Genomic DNA, 21,544 nt, shown 5'->3' on the forward strand with positions numbered 1-21,544 from the left:
ATACATGGGAAAGACCCAGGAAAACAAAATCTTACCAAAATAACTGAACCCACCACCTTAAATACTTTCTTCAGCTAAAGATGGAAGATGTTGGGGTTGGTGGGAGTCAGTAATGCAGGTTCCCAGGAAAAGCACAATAAAGCAGATTTGTAAAGGTGGTTATACAGATTTGTCATTAACTTCTGCACTAATGAGAGTTTCTAGAGATAATGTCACCCCCCCTCTTCCTGGTAGAGGAAGGCACTGTGACAGAGATTTCCCTTACAATGTAAATGTCTTTTACACAGGGTAACTTTTATTTGGTTTTCAGAGTTTCTCCACGTCTGCTGTTTCTTAAAATTAACCAGCTTAAAATAACCCTTAGGCCAAAAAGACATATTTGGGGGTGACAAATTCTGTTCCCCCATAGCTCCTAGGCTACAAACCTGTACCACATACTACTTGTACTGAACACTGCAGGCAACTGTAACACAATAGTATCTGAGTATTGCACCAAGCTACCACCAAACCATTTCACTAGGAGATGGGAACATTTCAGTTCCATTCTTAACTTAGGGGACCACTGTTGTATATGCAATCAGTCACTGATCCAAATGTTCTTATGCAGCACATGACTGCAGAAAGCTAAAATAAGGGGCAGGACCATAAGGGGACACTCTAGATGAGTGCAATGTTTCAGGCCTGGTTATATTATCCCCTAGCTTACTGAAAAAGCAAACAAACAAACAAAACTGCCACTTAGACTGCTTAATATGATCCCTAGTCTCAGAACAAAATGGTCTTTGAGAGACAAGAAAAGTAAACACTAAAATTTCTAAAAGAGAATGAAGTCTCATTTAAACAAAGTGAACAAACACATCTGAATCCACAAAGCCTATAAGTCCCTTCAGCACTTAACACTAAGTAACAAAACTGTCTCTTAAAAAAAGGTCCCAATTTGTATTGTTGCTTCCTTCCAGCCCTCAACGATTAAATGCTTTCTAGGAACTACAATTACAAGTTTAAAATAAAGGTTATACTAAATTATCCCCTCTATAATTAACCCATTTCTCAACCTTCTTTTTCCTCCTCACTGTATATCCTCAAGACTCCTGGAAATTTCTTCTAAAAACAGAACCTGGATATAAATCTATGGTAACAACTTACTGCTACTATTGTTCCCCCCTTTTTAAGTACAGAAACTATATTCCCAATACTATGTCAAATTATTTTCTAAGTCTTAGAATCAGAAGATAAGTAAATAGACGATAAGTAAAAACATTCTGAGATGTAAAATAGGGTTTTGCAAAAAAATTTAAAAAAAAATTTTTTTTAACAAAGCCATTCAATCATTGAGCTCTATTAATTAATAGAGATGTATTGGGGCTGAGATACAATAAAACACATGTAATTTTTGTGTAATATTTCTTTAAAGATGAATTTAAATCAATTTATATTTAAATAGACAAAATAAGAAAAGCTATCATAATAAAAACATTATAGAAAGCCTTGTTGGTGTCTGGTTGTTTATATAAGGAGTTGTGTTATCTGGGGGTTTTTTTGTTGTTGTTGTTGTTTTTAATAAAAAAATAACCTGTGGTCTGAAGTACAATTTCTTTAAAAGACTACAGTGGCTACTAGAGACTGTTTTTTGCACCCATGGCATAAGACCTTTTAATGCCTTATAAAAATTACCATAATAGCATGCTGGTTTGGCTCAGTGGTTAGAGTATCGGCCTGCAGACCAGAGAGACCTGGGTTTGTTCCCGCTAAGGGCACGTACCTCGGTTGCAGTATTTCTCCAGCCCCAGTTGGGGTCATGTGAATGGAAGCCAGTAGATGTCTCTCTCACATTGATGTTTCTCTGTTTCTCTGTTTCTCTGTTTCTCTCTCTCTCTCTCTCTCTCTCTCTCTCTCTCTCTCTCTCTCTCTCCGGCCCTCTCTCCCTCCAGCTCTATCTGAAGTTAAATGCAAAAATGTCCTTGGGTAAGGATTAAAAAAAAAAAAAAGACCATATATATTATTTCCAGCTTTAAAGTTCACCTTTAGATTGTGAAAACAAAGCAAACGCATAGTAAGTTCTGTACAGAACGGATAAAGCCATGGTACTGAGTTCTGGAAAAGCACCAGCTGAGGAATAGAAGATTTTGATTCTATTCCTAGTTCCAGCACCCTGATGAAACCATGGTTAGACATTTAACTAACTTTAATGCTTGGGTCCCTTATATATATATAATGAATGGATTAGAACATAGAGTATCTGAAGTTTTTTTCAGAAATAAAATATATAGATTTTTAAAAAGTATACACAGATGAAACAGGCAAATTTTTTCTTTTAGTGAATTTATGTTCCAACATATAATGGGCCTGCCTACATGCCTTATGTAGATGTTTGCCACCTACCTGGATATACCTGCTTGCTCCTACAACAGACAAGCTCGAAGAAACTGGTCTCAAAACTCTTGTAACTCACAATCTTTCATATGGGCTGTAAACATGTCACCTTGAGAGTTTTTTTTGTTTTGTTTTTTAAAAGCTATTTAGTAACAGCATCTAGAAATACCAGCTGTCCTCACTTCACCAATGGGTTGTATTTAAATGCAGTTGTAAGCTGGTTATTTGGAATCTGAAGAACAGTGTCACAGTGGCAGTCTAGCCTACTAATCTTAACATTAGAGGTATTAAACCTTCCTTTATATTGTGTTCACTGACTAGGTATTACTGTGTTTGTGGGACATAAAAAAATACCTTACCAATGCTGAAGGTCTGGCAAAAGAAGAAAACACTGCCCACCTCTCTAAGCCTCTGAGAACAGCTCTAGCAGGACATGGTTGAGATGAGAAACTAGAACCATACGTCGAGGCGGGCGTGAAGTGAGAACATGGAAAGCTGTCACTTCAGATCTACCGAGAAGCCAATGGCACAAAAATTGTCATTTATGGTTACAGATATTGAACTAGTGATTTGGAAACTGGATATGAAAAAAACAAACTAACAACAAGAGCCATAATTTGTATGTTATAACTTAAAAATTATACTCACATTACATATTTTAAACACACAATATTCAAAGAAATTCCAGTGAATCCTCCCTTTCTTAGAATGTCCTCAGTGAACAAAGTAAATTCCAAATAAGCATGCTTCTTTATATAATAACTTAGGTCTTTTCTCTAACCATTTCACAACATCCTGACTTACCAGCTAAATCTTAAGATTCCTTAGAAGCAAGGATCAATAGGGATCAATATTCAGATGCTTGCCAAACTACTAATTCTACATAAAATACGCCCAAGCATCTTCCTCAATAAATGTCTTTAATTTCTTATAAATTCTTTTCATTAAGTAAATGGCCTTCACACCATGAGTTTGATATGCCTGCCCAAAATCTTAGACTTACAGAAGCCACAATCCTGAGCAAGGACTGACCAGATTGCCAAGACCATCCTATATCACAGGCCTAAGGGAACTGTCAAATGTCAATGCCAAAACTCGACAGTACCAATATAGCTCTTCATAAAAGCAAAGCAGGATAACTGTACTAGAAGCCTATTCCAAACCCTAACTATGACAAATACTGATGCATCTCTTTCCATTCACTCCTGAGAGCAACCAAAAGGCCAATGGCAGGAGTCACCTATCACCCCAACCTTAATCCTCCTCCATGGTGCTGTGTACTCCACCCCTCCTCAGGATCAGCTGATCACAACCTAACCTCAGCACATCCAAAACTGGATTATAGTAAATCCTCACTTAATGCCCTGAATAGGTTCTTGGAACTATGGGGAAAGGAGTAAAATGAAACCAATAGGCTAATTGATATAAACAAGAGTTAAATTCCTACATCTCATCAACACGTTATTCAAGGACCAGTTCTGTGTATCCTCTAACCTGATTAACTGCTCCCAAAATGTATTCAATCACTCAAACTGGAAACTAAGAGTCAATCTAGGTTCCTCTCTCTTCGTATCTTTTCAAAAACTTCTGTGGACTTTTTTTAGTCCCTGCACCAGTATCTCAGCTTCTAGTTTCTTCCCCTTTCAATCCAATCTATAATTTGCCAAGGTAAACTCAATGGCCCAAACCCCTAGAAGAGCTGATAGCTACCATCAACCTCCTGAGTCTCGTTCCCTGACATTTCTACCCTTGGCTAGCTCCCCATCAGAACCCATACTTTACCGCAAGGCTATGGACATTTTCTTCTGAAGTTAGTCTGTTTGGAATCCTTTTGTATTCTGCTCCTTCTTCACTTGGCCAACTTCTATTCCCCCAAAACTTCCCTGTCACCTGCCCTGTTTCACGCCAAGTTAAGCAGTTCTCTCTGCTTTAACAGTTCCCTACCTACCAGAGTTTTGTATCCTTTGTTTTCCCCTATTAAATATTGTAGAGCTATGTTGCTGTTATATACATCCAGTTCCTAGCACAGTGCCTGGCACAAAAGAGTTACATAAAAATTAAAATCATAATTTTTCATTAGAATAAAAAAATACAACAGTAACTTCACTGGGTCTTTTAGAACAATTAAGAGCCTTGAAAGCTTGATACTATAAATGAGAGCCAGCTCAGTTAACCTTCATAAGCCCTTAGTATTAACTTGTAAAAATTTTTGAAATTACGAACATAATCTTTTATTTTTCTGCAATTTGTATTGCTTTGGTTACCGTTTCTGGCTAAACGGCTTTTGCAACAAATTGTGTCTTAGAGTTCATTAAAATACCATAATAAAAACTGCAAATTTTAAAAACCAGTCCAGGTACTAAACAAAAAGTGAAAAGGAAATTGACACTTTATTTTCTATTATGTACAATACCATTTCCTTTATTACTATATTGTTGTATTACTTTATTTCCAATTGTGTATTATTATGTGTATGTATTACATTATCTCGTTTAATTTAATACTCATTTTACAAAACATAAGAAAACTTTTAAGGCCCAGAAAGAATAAATAAAGTTTAAGGCCACAATGCTCTGCATGCCATATGAGAGAGCCAGATTTCAAATCCATCTATGCAGCTACCAATTCCATTCTCTTCTCACTTATGAAATGACAGATTATGAAAACCTATCAACAGCTAATTGAAAGGCAAAGACCTATACAAAGCACTTACCTTTGGAAAAAAACTATTGGCAAGATTAAATAACTATACATTAAGTTAAATTAAAATTAAATCGTATGCATTTGGCAAGTTACTAAATATACATAGTCAAAGATATTAAAGGTTAAAATGAAACTGCATTGAAGTTAAAACATTAAATCGAATGCTTTAAAATTCAATAAGAGTAATTTTATTTTTAAATTTATGTTTCAACTGCTTAATATAAATAGTTTATACATATACTACCTTCTTTTGAGCAGCTTCCTTCTTTTTCTTGTCGTCTTTTTTCTTTTTCTTTTCTTCCATCAACTGTTCTTCTTCTTGCACTAAATCCCTGAACCATACAGTTGCAATTAACTTTCCCAAAATGTATTAAGAAATAAAAATAATGTTGCATACAGATTCATTTTCACTCTATTAGAAGTAAAGACATGGCAAATTATTCTTTTATCATTCACTGAAATAAACACAAATTACAACCTAAATCTATATAGCCACCATATAGAGTTTTTATCTTAACCTGTTAACCAAGCGGGATGTATAAATACGTCAAACGTTGCATACAGTAAAAAGGGAATTCCCCGGTTATTCCCCGGTTAACAGGTTAATGTCATTATCAAGGAAGACAACCTGAAATTAGCTAATGTTACATCAGGAAACAATTCTATAATATAAATAACATCATGTGAGCCAGAGATACCTTGCTTCTGGTCCCAATTATCAATTATTAGTAGCAAATGGCAATGCCAAAATCCTCTCTTGCCCAGGTATCTGGGGTATCTTTGGCTGTCCTTGCTCTAAAAAACTATGTAACTATTTTTAGAACATAAGTTATTCATATATAGATGATGTACTTCAGCATGACAATAATTTCACATTCTAAAAGCATTCCAAACTATTCTATAAATACTTGGGAAACAATAATGCATTAATTAAATAAGCTTGTTTCAATTCTTAAAATCACAAATACTCAAACTTGTCTAAAGAACCTCTGGCTCATTTCAAAATGACAGACTTGGGCAAATGTGTCTGCCTCTTCTTTTTCACTATATCTTACTGAAATGATAGAAAAAAAAGGTAATAAATCTATTCAGAGCTGAGAAATAAACAAGAATAAAGGAAGCTCCAACCCAAGAATAAACACTTTAAGTCCTAAATGAATGTACATGCCATCCTCTGATAGGGCTCTAGAGAGGCTCCACGATTAGAGCTGGGAGAGCAAAAATTAGAATGCAGCAGGACTGCCATGGCCGGTTTGGCCCAGCGGTTAGAGCGTTGGCCTGCGGTCCAGAGAGACCTGGGTTCGGTTCCCGCTAAGGGCACGTACCTCAGTTGCAGTTTGTCCCTGGCCGTGGTTGGGTCCTGCGGGTGGCAGCCACTCGATGTGTCCCTTCCACGTTGATGTTTCTCTCTCTCTCTCTCCCTCCTACTCTATCTGAACAAAAAATGGAAAAATGTCCTCGGGTGAAGATTAAAAAAAAGAGTGCAGCAGGACTGCCTGAAGGGTTAGAAAGGCCAATGCTCAACTCCTCCCTGGCACTTCCCATTCTCATGCCTACACAGTTAAAAGTGCAGCTGCATTCAAATCCAGCCTAAAACTAAAGAAACACTTTTTTAAAGACTCTAAACCTTAAATTTTAAGCACATTAAATGTAGACTTTATGAGTAAAGATGTGTTCCCAGCTCCCAATGTGGCATTTGGCAAATAAAGGGTGTTTATAAGTCTAAAAAGAATTAAAAAAAACTAAACCGTTGGCAGAAGGCAGGTTTGATGACCCAGATCAAAGCCTTTCTTATTGCTAACTACTGCCACCCCTCCCTCACACCCTAAAGTGAAGTGAAGCCTGCCAACCACACTCTTCACACACATAGCTCAGCTCAGCATCAGCCCTCCTGTTTGAGGGAGGAGCCTACAGGGTAATAAAAGCTAAGCAAAGTTAAGGGGAACCCACTCCAGTTACCAACATTAATTGCCATAGAGTCTATAACCTAAACCTTCATTTATATCAACAGACAACCAAAAATCATCAGATACTTGAAAAAAATTGACACACAAAGAGAAAATTTCTACCTAAACTCTACCTTGAGGAAGCTTTCCAGAAGGAACATTATGAATATCGGGCAGACAAGGAGCGATTCAAGGGATATGAACTAGAAGGTAAGATGAGAGAGACTGTCCACCTATGCACCAAGAAGAGGTCATTGGTTAGATTCTGAGTCAGGGCACAAGCATGAGTTGCGGGCTTGACCCCCAATAGGGGGCACGCAGGAGGAAACCGATCAATGTTGATGTTTCTTAATGATATTTCTATCTCTCTCTCTCCCGCTCCCATACTCTCTCTGAAATCAATAAAAACATATTTTTTAAGAAAGATAAAAGAAATAGGCGAATACGTAAGAAATTGGAAGGGGTGCTATAAGTTGACCTAAGTGAGATTACACAAAGCTCAAGTTGGCTCTACTGATGGATGTAGCCAGTGGAGATACAGGTAGACAGTGAACAGTGAGTGAGTGAGTGACACTATGTACAGTGAAGAATGACTGCTAAAATCAGTTAGAAGGTGCAAGAAAAGGACGACTACTTGTTATATTTCGTCATTGTCCCAAGTAGAACTGTCACCTGGCTAACACAATAGCAAAACATACTGGTGCCAACTGTAACTATGACTTACTCACTCCCCCATACTGGAAAGTCAAGGATCAAGCCAGCCTCAGCATATGAGAGGAAGAGGAAACAAACGTAATTAAGTTACATCATGGCTGAGTTACCCATCAAAAGCTGATTACTATCTCTAAATACTTAACCATCTACAGGCTCAGGTTCCATATTGAAATTGGGGATATATATGTACTTCATAACATTTTTATAAGGATTGAATGAGGCATGGTTACTTAACAAAGTGCCTCTAGGAAGCATTCAAATGCCTAGTCATGAACCCCTCTCATAAATTCTCAGTGGCACCCCAAAAATGCATTTATTCTACTTTTCTCATGATACTCTGGGCATATATTATGTAGCAAGGTCAGGGATGTTCAGCATCTGTTCCTTACATTCTGGGAGTCATAGGCACATCCTTCTCTAATCTTCTGTGTCACTAACTTTACTCCATAGGATGTACCCTTACTATCTACCTAGAACTTTTTCTCCCTTCTCAAACTTCATTTTGAAAACTTCTTGATGAGGTTAAGCAAGTGTTTTCCCAGCAAAAAATCGTCTCCTTAGTACTTAAATGAAGTACCACAGTTCCTCTCAAAGAAATACGACAGCATCTGCTGATGTTGTAAGCATAGGGGATAAGTTGTTTCTCAATACTCTCATCAAGGCAAACTAACCACTTTTCCCACATCTCCCCCTTCAGAAAGTCAACTGGAAAAATATATATAAGTAGTCCACCTATGCCCAAACACTTCAGCTCTCAGGATTTAAATGCTAGTAGCGATCCATCTACGACATCTAGTTCTATCCTTTACAGTTATCTAGCAAAAGGAGTAAGGTTGATGGGCCTAATAGGTCTACCTGATCCAGCATATTTGACACATGCTTCACAAACACAACATTCCAGTCAGCAATTGTTCATCCCCTGAACAAATCTGCAAGTTCTAGATCTAGGAATGAGAACAAACTTCTCAGCAATTAAAGTGTTAGTAACTAAGCTGAGTACTTTATGTATATTTTCACTTTTAAAAAATAATAAATATGTTTCCCTTTTATAGATGAAAAAAACTGAACCTCAAAAAGGTTAAGTGACTTGTCCAAAATCATCTAGCTAGTACAGTGTGGAATCAGGATTCAAATCTGGTTCCCAAAGTCATGGTACTCCCTTGGCCCTGTGCTATTGAAAAGCTAGCCTGAGAGTGCAGTGGCCTCTCCTATGTGCAGCCAAGCCCTGTGGAGGTAACCACAAGCTGTGGATAGCTTGAACCTTCGAACAGATTCTTAAGAGCCAAAAGTAGACAGTTTTGACAGTGGCTAGCACCACAGACCTCTGGGGAAGCCTGGAACCAACCGGCAAACAAGGCAAACAAAACAGCCTCAGTCAACATAAGAGCAGGACACAAAGGGAGATCACAGCAGGCACTAAACCCTGCCAACACAAACTACATATTGCATTTTTTTTTCTTTTTTTATTGCTTTGTTATTATTTTCTCTCTTTTTTCTTTGATCTCTTATTTTTCTCCTTTTTTTTACTGTTTTCCCTCTTCTTTCGCTTATCTGCTTTTCTTAGTTTCTTTCTTCTTTCTCTTCATTTTCCCCTTTTCATAATTTTTCCTTCCTCTTTACCATTTTCTTTTCTTATTCTTCTTTAGCTCTCTCCCTTCCTATTCTTTTTTCTTCCACCTCATATTTTCTTTTCTTATTCTTATCCTCTTTTCTTTTTCCTAATTCTCATTTCTTTTGCGGTTGTTTTTGCTGCTGTTGTTGGGGTCCTTTGAATGTTTTTGTCTCTAGTTTTGTTTTGTTCCATCAGCAACTGTATATCAGCTCACACAATGTGGTCAGAGTTCAGCCTCACAGTCAGCCTGAGAGGAGACCCCACCCATGAACAAGACAACACAATCAAGACCCAATTAGAAGGGGGGGGCGCGCAATAACCCACACAAGGAACATTCCTAGAGCATCCAGCTCAGGAGATCAAAGAGAATGCACCACTGGGTCCCACATGGCACTTACTACATAAGGCCACCCCATGAAGACTGGAAATCAGAGCAGTTTTATCTAATACATAGAAACAAACACAGAGAGACAGCTAAAATGAGGAGAGAAAGAAACAACCCCCAAATGAAAGAAAAGGAAGAATCTTCAGAAAAAGATGAAGCAACTTGTCAAACGTAGAGTTCAGAATAATGGTTATAAGCATGCTCAAGGAACTGAGTGAGGACTACATCAGCATGAAAAAGGACATAGAAACCATGAATAAAAAGCATTTGGAAATGAATACCATATCTGACATCAAGAATACACTGAAAGGAATTAAAAGCAGGCTGAATGAAGCAGAGGATCTATCATCATCAATTTGAAAGACAAAACAAACAAACACACACACACACACACACACACACAATCACAGCAACAAAAAGAAAAAAGAATTTTAAAAAACAAGATCATTTAAGGGAACTTTGGGACAACCAAAAACATAACAATATCTGTATCATAGGGGTACCAAAGGAGAATAAAGTGAGCAAGGGACAAAAAACCTGTTTGGAAAAAGTGACAAAAAAGTTCCCTAACCTGGTAAAGGAAAAAGTCACACAAGTTCAGGAAGCACAGAGTCCCAATAAAGATGAACCCAAAGAGACCGGTACCAAGACAAGTCATAATTTAAATGGCAAAGGCTAAAGACTAAGAGAGAATCTTAAAGGCAGCAATAGAGAAACAGGGAGTTCCCATAAGGTCAGGTGATTTTTCAACAGAAATACTTCAGGCCAGAAGGGACTGGCAGGAAGTATTCAAAGTAATGCAAAGCAAGGACCTGAAACAAAGATACTCTACCCAGCAAGGCTATCATTTGAAATGAAAGATGAAATAAAGAGTTTCCCAGACAATAAAGGCTAAAGGAGTGAGTCCATTACCACCAAATCAGCACTGCAAGAAACAATAAAAGAAATGCTTTAAGAAGATGAAGAAACATATATAGAGAGAAACATAAAGTATAAAAATGGACTTCTGGTCAAGATGGCGGCATAGATAAACACAATACTTGCCTCCTCCCACAATCACATCAAAATTACTACAGAACAACCATCCTTCAGAACTGCCTGACATCAAGCTGAATGGAAGTCCTACAACTACGGAATTAAAGCAGCAGCCATATCAAGACTGATAGAAGGAGCAGAGGCGGATGGGTTGGTCCCACACCCATGTGTGGAGGATAAAAATCAGGAGGACACCTCGGCTGTGAAGGTCCTCCCTGAGGAGTGAAGGGTCCTTGCCCCCCACACCAGGTGCCCGACTCAGGGTTCCAGTGCCAGGAAGAGAAGTCTCCATCACTTCTGGCTGTAAAAGCAGCGGAAATTGAGGCTGAGGGAGGCTGAGGCTGCTGGAGACCCAAGAAGCTCCTCTTAAAGGGCCCAAGCATAAACTTGCTCAGACCCACTCCCTCAAAGCTCCAGCGCAGAGTGGAGGCAGCCTGAAAGGCACCAGACACCTACAGGGAAGAACTGAGTTGTTTGGCATCGAGGCAAGCACTAGAGAGGCAGCTTTCTCCTGGACAGACAGAGGCCACTGTTCCTTTGGTGAGCCCTTACCCCACAGGACAGTCAGACATGCATCATATCTGGGACTCCAGCAACCTGGCTCATACTGTCTGTCCCACCCTGGTGATTCCCTGAGGCCCTGCCCCACCCAACTTTCAGGCCATCAAAGCTGTTTGCAGTGGCTTTACCATAGATCGGCCTGTTTTGACTCCTGCTTCAGATTTTCCTAAATTCTCTCAAACAAGCAGCATCTGGCCACAGGGAGCCCCATACCTCTTGCTAAGTGGCCCCAGGCCTGGCACTAGAAGCAGGCATTGGCAGATGGCTTTGTAGCTTATGCCTGGTGGCCCTGGTAGAACACAAGCAGTGGCTAACCTTGCCCCAGAGCCAGCACACCCAGTGAACAGCTTCAGACCACGTCAAAGCACCACCACCCAACCACGTCCACAAGTGACACACTCAAGAAATGGACTCAGTGGGTACCAGAGCACCGCTGATCATCCAAGGTAATCAGAGGTCGGTGGTTAGTGGGAACAGCTAGTCCTTGCAGCTGATTAGCCTGAATAAAAACATCCCATTGACATGCCAACAGCACTCAAAACTCAATTACTGCCCGGCCAGTATAGTTCAGTGGTTGAGCATCGACCCATGCACCAAGAGTTCCCGGTTTGATTACTGGTCAGGGCACAAGCCCAGGTTTGTGGGCCAGATCCCCAGTGGGGGGCGGGCATACAGGAAGCAGCCAATTGATGCTCTCGCTTTGAAATTTCTATCTCTCCCTCCCTCTTCCTTATTCTCTCTCCAAAATCAATAAAGAAAAGAAAAAAGAATTACAACAAAAGGAAGAATTACAACAAAAGGGTGTAAAGTCCACACAAGGGGTGCAACTCAAGGGCCCAGCTGGGTGATCAGGGAGGCTGTGGCACTGGACGCTATGAGACACCTAATACAACAGGCCTAAGAGACATAGCAACTCTACTTAATACATAGAAACAAACACAGGGCGGCAGCCAAAATGAGAAGACAAAGAAACATGTCCCAAATGAAAGAACAGAACAAAACTCCAGGAAAAGAACTAAACAAAATGGAGATAAGCAATCTAACAGATGCAGGGCTCAAAACACTGCTTATAAGGATGCTCAATGAGTTCAGTGAGGGTCTCAAGAGCATAATAAAGGACCAGTCATAAATGAAGGATGCATTAACTGAAATAAAAAATAATTTACAGGGAATCAATAGTAGAGTAGGTGAAGCCAATATGCAAACCATTGATTTAGAATATAAGGAAGCAAAAAACACCCAATCAGAACAGCAAAAAGAAAAAAAGAATCCAAAAAATGAGGATAGTATAAGGAGCCTGTGGGACAACTTCAAGCATACCAACGTTCACATCATGGGGGTGCCAGGAGAAGACGGAGAGCAAGAAATTGAAAACCTATTTGAAAAAATGATAGAAAACTTCCCTAACTTGGTGAAAGAAACAGACATACAAGTTCAGAAAGCACAGAGTTCCAAACAAGATGCACCCAAAGAGGTCCACATCAAGACACATCATCAAAATGCCAAATGTTAAAAACAAAGAGAGAATCTTAAAAGCAGTTAGTTACCTACAACGGAGCTCCTGTAAGGCCATCAGCTGATTTCTCAAAAGAAACTTGCAGGCCACGAGGAAGTGTTAAGAAATATTTTTAAGTGATGAAAAGTAAAAACCTACAACTAAGATTACTCTATCCTGCAAAGCTATCATTTAGAATTGATGGCCATATAAAGAGTTTCCCAGACAAGAAAATGCTAAAGGAGTTCATCATCACCAAACCAGTATTATACAAAATGTTAACAGGTCTTCTTGAAGGTGATAAAAAAAAATATGAACAATAAAATGGCAATAAATACCTCTCTATCAACACTTGAATCTACAAACAAAATGAGCAAGCAGAACAGAAACAGAACAGATACAGAGAAATTTTTGTTGGTTGCCGGAGGGGAGTTGAGTGAAAAAGATGAAGGAATTAAGAAGTACAAATTGGCTGACTGATGAACCTCAAAGGGAAGGGGGTAGGTGGGGTGGGAAGAGAGAAACCAAAGAACTTATATGCATATATAAGTAACCAACAGACACAGACAATAGTATGAGGAAATTAGTAGGAGGGTGGGATTGAGGAGGAAGGGGCTGGGGGAGAGGGAGAATAGGAACATCTGTAATACATTCAACAATAAAGATAAGTTTAAAAATAAAGTATAAAAACGACAATAAATAAGTACCAGTGGCCCAGCTGGTGTGGCTCAGCTGTGTGGCCCAGCTGGTTGAGCATCATCCCATGTACCAAGAGGTCACCAGTTCAATTCCCAGTTGGGGCACATGCCTGGATTTTGGGTTTAATCTCCAGTGGGGAGTTTGTAAAAGGCAGCCTATACATATTTCTCTCTCTCCCTCTCTCTTCTTCCCTCTCTGAGAATCAATAGAAAACATATTTTAAATAAATAAAGAAGTCACCCAGCCAGTATGGCTCAGTCGACTGAGTGTTTTCCCATGGACTGAGAGGTCCCGGTTCGATTCCTGGTCAGGGCACATGCTGGGGTTGCAGGCTCGATCCCCAGTAGGGGGCATGCCGGAGGTAACTGATTGATGTTTCTGTCTCATATCAATGTTTCTATCTCTCTCTCACTTCCTCTCTCTAAATGATGAAAATAAATAAATAGATAGATAAATACTAGTCAATGAAACCGTTAATGTAAATAGATTAGATGATCTATTTAAAAGACACAGGGTAGCTGAATGGATAAGAAAACATGACCCATACATATGCTTTCAACAAGAGACCCACCTTGCGTTAATGTAAATAGATTAGATGATCTATTTAAAAGACACAGGGTAGCTGAATGGATAAGAAAACATGACCCATACATATGCTTTCAACAAGAGACCCATCTTAGAACAAACTATTAACATAGACTAAAAGCGAAGAGATAGAAAAAAAATACTCCATGCAAATGGAAATGAGAAAAAAAAACGCTGGTGTGGCAATACAGACTTCTGACAAAATAGACTTCAAAGCAAAGGCCATAAAAAGAGACAGAGAAGGTCAGTACATAATATTAGAAGGATCAATCCAACAAGAGGCCATAACCCTTGTAAACATATATCCACCCAATATGGAAACACCAAAATGTATTAAAAAAAAATGATTGTGGACTTTAAGGGAGAGATTGGCAGCAATACAGTCATAGTAGGGGACTTTAACACCCCACTATCATCATTGTATAGATCAGCAGTTCTCAACCAGTGGGTTGCGACCCCTTTGGGGGTTGAACCTCCTTTTCACAGGGGTCACCTAAGACCATCGGAAAACACATATTTCCGATGGTGATTCATAAAAGTAGCAAAATTACAGTTATGAAGTAACAACAAAAATAATTTCATGATTGGGGTCACCACAACATGAGGAACTGTATTAAAGGGTCAGCATTAGAAAGGTTGAGAACCACTGGGATAGATCTTCTAAACTCCTCCCGAAAAAAAAAAATCTATAAGAAAACAGCAACCTTAAATGACATGCTGGAACAGACAAATTTAATTTATATTTATGGAACATTTCATGCCAAAGCAGCCTATACACTCTTCTTAAATGCACATGGAATATTTTCAACGATAGATCAAATGTTAGGATACAGAATAACTCTTAACAAATTCAAAAAGACGGAAATCATAGCAAGCATCTTCTCAGATCACAATGGCATGAAACTAGAAATCAACTCCCCCCCAAAAATTGAAAAACACATACACAAGCTAATTAAGCTGATTTGTATTTTACAATGAATGGGTTACCAAGGAGACCCAGGAAGAAATAAAAAATTACCTCAAAATAAATAAAAATGAACACAGAACCCAGAATTATGGGATACACCAAAAGCAGTTCTGAAAAAGAAGTTCCTAGCATTACAGGCCTACCTAAAGAAGCAAGAAAAATCTCAAATAAGCAAACTAACCCTACAACCTAAAAGAACTAGACAGAGGACAAGATAAGCCCAGAATAAGCAAAAGGAAGGAAAAATGAAGATCAGAGCAGAAATAAATGAGTCTTAAAAACAATACAAAAGGTCAATAAAGCCAAGAGTTGGTTCTTTAAAAAGATAAACAAGATTGATGAACCTTTAGCAAGACTCACCCAGAATCAAAGAGAGAGGACCCAAGTAAATAAAATCAGATATGAAAGATGCAAAGTAACAACTGAAATCATACAAATACAAAGGATAGTTAAGAAAATACAGTCGTCCCTCACCACTTTGTGCTTCGACTTTCGCGGCTTCACTCTATCGTGGTTTTTTCAAAGATATCCATTAAAAAGTTGATTGAAACAGTGAAAATGATACAGCGCGCGCTCGGCTGTCTGAGTCAATTATACACCCCTGTATTACAATTAAAATTAAACATTACTGTACGTATGGACTGTAGGTCTATGTATTCGAGCACCCCCGCAAATCCTTCAACGCATGCCAGGTGCAACACCTCGATCTTTCTTTGTGTGTGGGCAATAACATTTTCCAAAAAAATCAGGTGTGGTGAAACCAAGCCAATCAGAGCATGCTGTTCACTGATTGGTTATCTTATCCTCTTCTTATCCTGGCCACTGATTGGCTCAGCCTCATGCAAGTTCTTTTCTCTCATAGGCGCTTCCACATCGTTACACATCAGAAGCATCTTTGCTCTTGTAAGTGTTTGTGATTTCTGAGAACTTTTATCTAAGCCCCACAATGGCTCCTAAATGTGCTGCTTGAAACTAAGCGCCGGAGGAAGATGCTTACCATCCAGGAGAAGGTGAAACTCTTGGATATGATCAAAGATGGAAAGAAAATCATGGAGGATGCCCACCATTACGATTTGAATGAGTCTACCGTTCACTCCATCCGTAAAGATGAAAAGAACATCTGTGCAACGGCTACTGTCTCTTTCAACAAGGAAGCAAAGCACGTCGTGACAAGTTGTAATAAGTTCTGACCTAGCCATTTGAATCAGCGACAGCCGCAAGAAAAACATTCTGTGGATTCAATGGTCATCCGGGAGAAGGAGAGGCGGCTTTATCAGCGCTTTACGGCGGACAAACCTCAACCAGGACCCTCTCCTGCAACGTTCAGAAATTTCACAGCAAGCAAGGGTTGGTTTGAGAAGTTCCAGAAGAGGTATCATCTGAAGAGTCGTTCTCCACGGAGAAGCTACCTCTGCTGACCAGCCTGCAGCAGAGAACTACGTGAACAACACGTTCCAGGAGATCCTTGAGAAGGGCGAGTATCATCCACAACAGGTGTCCTTAACTGACAAGGATCTGGTGGAGATGACTAAGTCTGCGAGTGAGGAGGAGGAAGAGCAGCCAGACGTTCCTGGGGGTCAGGAGGAGGAAGTTGGCCTTACACTTGAGCGTCTCTCACAAGTCGTGAGAACTATTAAGGTAGTACAGGACATGATTGGCAAATGGGACCCACAAATGATGCACGCACTGCGGTTTCCGGAATGCACCTGATGGAGTGATAGAACCCTACAAAGGCCTCCTCATGCATATGAAAAGACAGCGCCAGCAACTGCCTATCATGATGTTCTTCAGCCATGCACCCAGACACCCACTGCCTACTCCTAGTGCTCCTTCAGCGGAATATGACGATGACGCACCTGCTGAAGATACTGCACCACCTGAAGACTCTCCTACTGAGGCCGTGCCTGCAGAGGAGCAGTAACCTTGCTCTTCTTTGCTGTGCAGTACATCTCTTCATCTTCATGGCTTCATCATCGAACAAGTTGCACTATTTTCATGTTAGTGGTTGTGTGTAAGAACTGTGTGTAATTAAATGTACAATAATAATAATGATATATTTGTAACGTCTAATATGTCTTTTCTAATATTTTGTCTAATATATTGGGCAATACGAGTGTAATGGTGACTAAAGGGTATTATTTCATGTCTAGAGGGCTCTAATGTTAAAAATGTATTTAGAAGGTTGTAAACAGGTTTTCTATGCTCTAACTGCAAAATATTCCACTTATAAATAAAGAAACCTACTTCGCGGAAATTCATCTATCATGATAGAGTATGGAACTGATTAACCGCGATAAACGAGGGTTGACTGTACTATGAACAACTATATGCCAACAAACTGGACAACGTGGGTGGAATGGACAAATTCCTAGAACCATACAATCTTTCAAACTCCATCAGAAGAATCAGAAAACCTGAATAGATGGACAGTAACTAACGAAATGAATCAGTAATGAAAAAAATCCCAACAAACAAAAATCAAGGACCAGATGGCTTCACAGGTGAATTTTACCAAACATTCAAAGAAGAACTAACACCTAACCTTCTCAAAGTATTCCGAAAAATTCAAGAGGAGGGAAGACTTCCAAACTCTTATTACAAAGCCAGCATTTTCCTAATTCCAAATGCAGACGAAGGCACTACAAAGAAAATCACAGGTCATTATCCCTGATGAACATAAATGCTAATATCCTCAACATAGTATTAGCAAATCAGATCCAGCAATACATTGCATATATACATATACTATGACCAAGTGAGATTCATTCCAGGGATGCAAGGCTGGTACAATATTCACAAATCAATAAATGTGATATATCAGATAAACAAAACGAAAGAAAAAAATCACATGATCATATTAATAGATGCAGAAAAAGCATTCAATAAAATTCAGCATTCATTTATGACAAAAACTCTCAGCAAGGTAGAAATAGAGGGATCATAACTCAACATAATAAAGGCTACACATGAAAAACTTACAGTCAACATCATACTTAATGGGTAAAAACTAAAAGCATTTACCTTAAGATTAGGAACAAGACAGAGATGTCCACTTCCACCTTTCTTATATAACTTACTACTGGAAGTCCTGGCCACAGCATCAGACAAGAAATAAAAGGCATCCAAATTGAGAAGGAGAAAGTAAAACTTTCATTATTTGCAGATGACATGATATTGTACATAGAACACCCTAAAAGTCCACCGAAACAACTACTAGATTTAATAAATGAATTCAGCAACATAGCATGGTTCAAAATTAATACCCAAAAATTGGCAGCATTTTTATACACCAATAACAAACTCCCAGGAAAAAAACTAAAGCCCTAGCCAGTGTAGCTCCATGGTTAGAGCATCCACCCACACAACAAAGGGTCATGGATCCAATTCCAGGTTAAGGAAATGAACCTGGGTTGCAGGTTCAATCCCTGGCCCCAGTCTGGGCATGTGCAGGAGGCAACCAATCATTCACATTGATGTTTCTCTGTCTCCCCTCCCTCCCTCTGTTCCACACTCTCTAAAAATCAATAGAAAAAATATCCTTGGGTGGGGATTAACAAAAAAAAAAAAATAGAAAGAAAGAAAGAAAGAAAGAAAGAAAGAAAGAAAGAAAGAAAGAAAGACTAAGAAAACAATCCTGCTTACTATTGCAACAATAACAACAAAAAAGGTATCTAGAAATAAACTTGGCCAAGGAGGTAAAAGACCTGTACTCGGAAAACTTTAAGACATTGAAGAAAGAGAAGAAGATGTCAACAGTGGAAGCATATGCCATGTTCATGGATTAGAAAAATTAACATCATTAAAATGTCCATACTATCCAAAGCAATCCAAAGATTCAATGCAATTCCTATTAAAATAAAAAACAATGGCATATTTCACAGATCTAGAACAAATATTGTAAAAATTTATATGAAACAAGAAAAGACCCTTAATAGCCTCAGCAATATTGAGAAAGAACAAAGTAGGAGGGGAATCACAATATTGAATATTAAACTATACTACAAGGCCGTCATAATCAAAACAGCCTGGTACTGGCACAAGAACAGGTATATAGATCAATGAAACACAACAAAGGGCCCAGAAATCAACCCACACATTTATGGTCAATTAATATTTGACAAAGAAGGCAAGAGCATACACTGGAGTAAAGACAGTCTCTTCAATAAATGGTGCTGGGAAAATTGGAACAGGTATATGCAAAAAAAAAAAAAAAAAGCAATTAGACCATCAACTTACACCATATACAGAAATAAACTCAAAGACTTAAGTGTAAGTTGTAAAAACCCTAAAGAAAACACAGGCAGTAAAATCTTAGACATCTATCATAGCAATATTTTTACCAATATGTCTCCAAGGGCAAGGGGAAACACAAGAAAAAAACAACACAAATGGGACTACGTCAAACTAAAAAGCTTCTGCACAGCAAAAGAAACCATCAACAAAATGAAAAGGGAAGCCACTATGGGAGAACATATTCGTCAATGATTCATTTGATAACAGGTTAATCTCCAAAATATATAAGGAACCAATACAACTCAACACCAGGAAGACAAACAAACCAATTAAAACTGGGCAAAGGATCTGAACAGACAATTCTCTAAAGAGGACATAGAGATGGTCAATAGACACATGAAAAAATGCTCAACATCACTAATCATCAGAAAGATGCATATTAAAACTACAATGAGGTATCACTTCACACCTATCAGAATGGCTACTATCAATAAATTAACAAACAAGTGCTGACGAGCATGTGGAAGAAAGAGAACCCTAACGCACTGCTGGTAGGAATGTAGACTGGTGCCGCCACTGTAGAATACAGTATGGAGTTTCCTCAAAAAATTAAAAATGGAAATGTTTTTTTGACCCAGCAATCCCACTATTGGGTGTATATCCTAAGAGTCCCAAAACACCAATCAGAAAAAAATATATGCACCTCTAAATCCATAGCAGAAATATTTACAATAGACAAGATCTGGAAACAGCCCCTGTGCCCATTAGTAGAAGAGTGGATAAAAAAGCTGTGGTACACTTACACAATGAAATATCACATGGATGCAGAAAAAAAGGAACCCTTACCTTTTGCAACATCACAGATGGACCTGGAGATTGTTATACTAAGCAAAATAAGCCAGTCAGAGAAAAGATAAATACCATACAATCTCACCAATAGATGGAATCTAATGAACAAAATAGAAACAAGGCATGGATACATGGAACAGACTGACAAATGTCAGAGGTGAAGGGGGTGGGGGAGGGGGGTTGGACAAAGGACAGTGAAGGAATTAGCTAAAGAACATACATGCATAGCCACAATAGTGTGGAGACGAGGGAGGTGTGGTGGTGGGGGGCTGGGTGGAGTTGGGCAAAGGGGGGAAATGGGGGGCATCTGCAATATTGTCAACAATAAAAGAAAAAAACTTTTTTTAAAGTCATGGTCTTTCCTTTCCCCTCCCAAGCAAAGTACTTGCTCTGTACAGGAGCCACAGATAATTATTTTCCTTTAGATGCATTAAGTGATAGATCTTCCTCCCCAGACTGCACCTCCACAATCCTTTTCTTATTTCCTTCCACCTCTTACAAGAACACGTAATGGAATGTATTGCAGCAATACAAAGTATTAAGAGTTCCAAGAGGCATGGGGATGTGTGATCAGGGCAAGAACAGCAAAAGAATCAAAGACAAAGACTGAATAGCCACTGGTCTTGACAAGAGGGAACAGGCACTGGTAGTCTTCAAGACTGCAAATCCAGTATTTTTTATTTTGCGAATGTCTGTGGGAGATGGTGTGGAAGAAACAACTAGACCACAACTAGTGAATAGCTAAGTTGTAAGGTCTCACATTTGTGGAATTCAATAGTTTTTTTAAACAAAAGAGAAATAGAAAGTATCTAGAAAGCTATCAGAAATGAGCAAAAATGTCCTTTTAAAAAAAAGTCATCAGGAAAAATGCAAGGTGCATGACAGAGTACATAGTATGCTACCATTTGTGTAAAAAGCAAGAAAGAAGATATGTATTCGTAGTTGCCTGTGTGTGTATAAAATGAACCTGAAGAAAACACCAAAGAAACTAATAGGATTATGGGGGAAAGAATAGGAATAAAGAGGTGGATTTCAGGTGAGCAGAAGGGAGATCTCACTGTATAAATCACATTGGTTATATGATTTTTGACTTTTGATTGGTGATATAATTAATTGTATCGATGGATTTTTCTAATATTGAATCAAACATGTATTTCCTAATATAAACCCAACTTAATATTTAAAATAAGTTGCTGGGTTTTCTTTTTTTCCTTTTTTAAAATCCTCACCCGAGGATTTTTTACATTTATCTTCGACAGAGCTGGAGAAAGGAAGTAAGAAAGAGAGAAATATCGATGTGAGAGAGACACATCGATTGCTTGTCACCCGCACAACCCCAACTGGGGCCAGGGACAAACCACAACCAAGGCACATGTCCTTGGCTAGA

The 21,544-nt window shown here is 38.8% G+C and overlaps 1 protein-coding gene across 8 annotated transcripts in view; it reads right to left on the minus strand.

Moving 5' to 3' along the window:
• The window catches only part of TNRC6A (trinucleotide repeat containing adaptor 6A), a 106,320-nt gene that overhangs the window by 65,921 nt on the left and 18,855 nt on the right, over positions 1-21,544 (minus strand). For 7 of the 8 annotated variants that reach the window (XM_036280317.1, XM_036280314.1, XM_036280316.1 and 4 more), the window contains exon 3: positions 5,321-5,408. In XM_036280317.1, coding sequence (XP_036136210.1) covers positions 5,321-5,408 — 88 coding nt within the window. Of the gene's footprint in view, positions 1-5,320; positions 5,489-7,156; positions 7,372-21,544 lie in introns of those variants that run through there. The other variant, XM_036280315.1, reaches the window with a different exon arrangement.

Source organism: Molossus molossus, unplaced genomic scaffold (genome assembly GCF_014108415.1).
Source record: "Molossus molossus isolate mMolMol1 unplaced genomic scaffold, mMolMol1.p scaffold_m16_p_3, whole genome shotgun sequence".
NCBI lineage: Eukaryota > Metazoa > Chordata > Mammalia > Chiroptera > Molossidae > Molossus > Molossus molossus.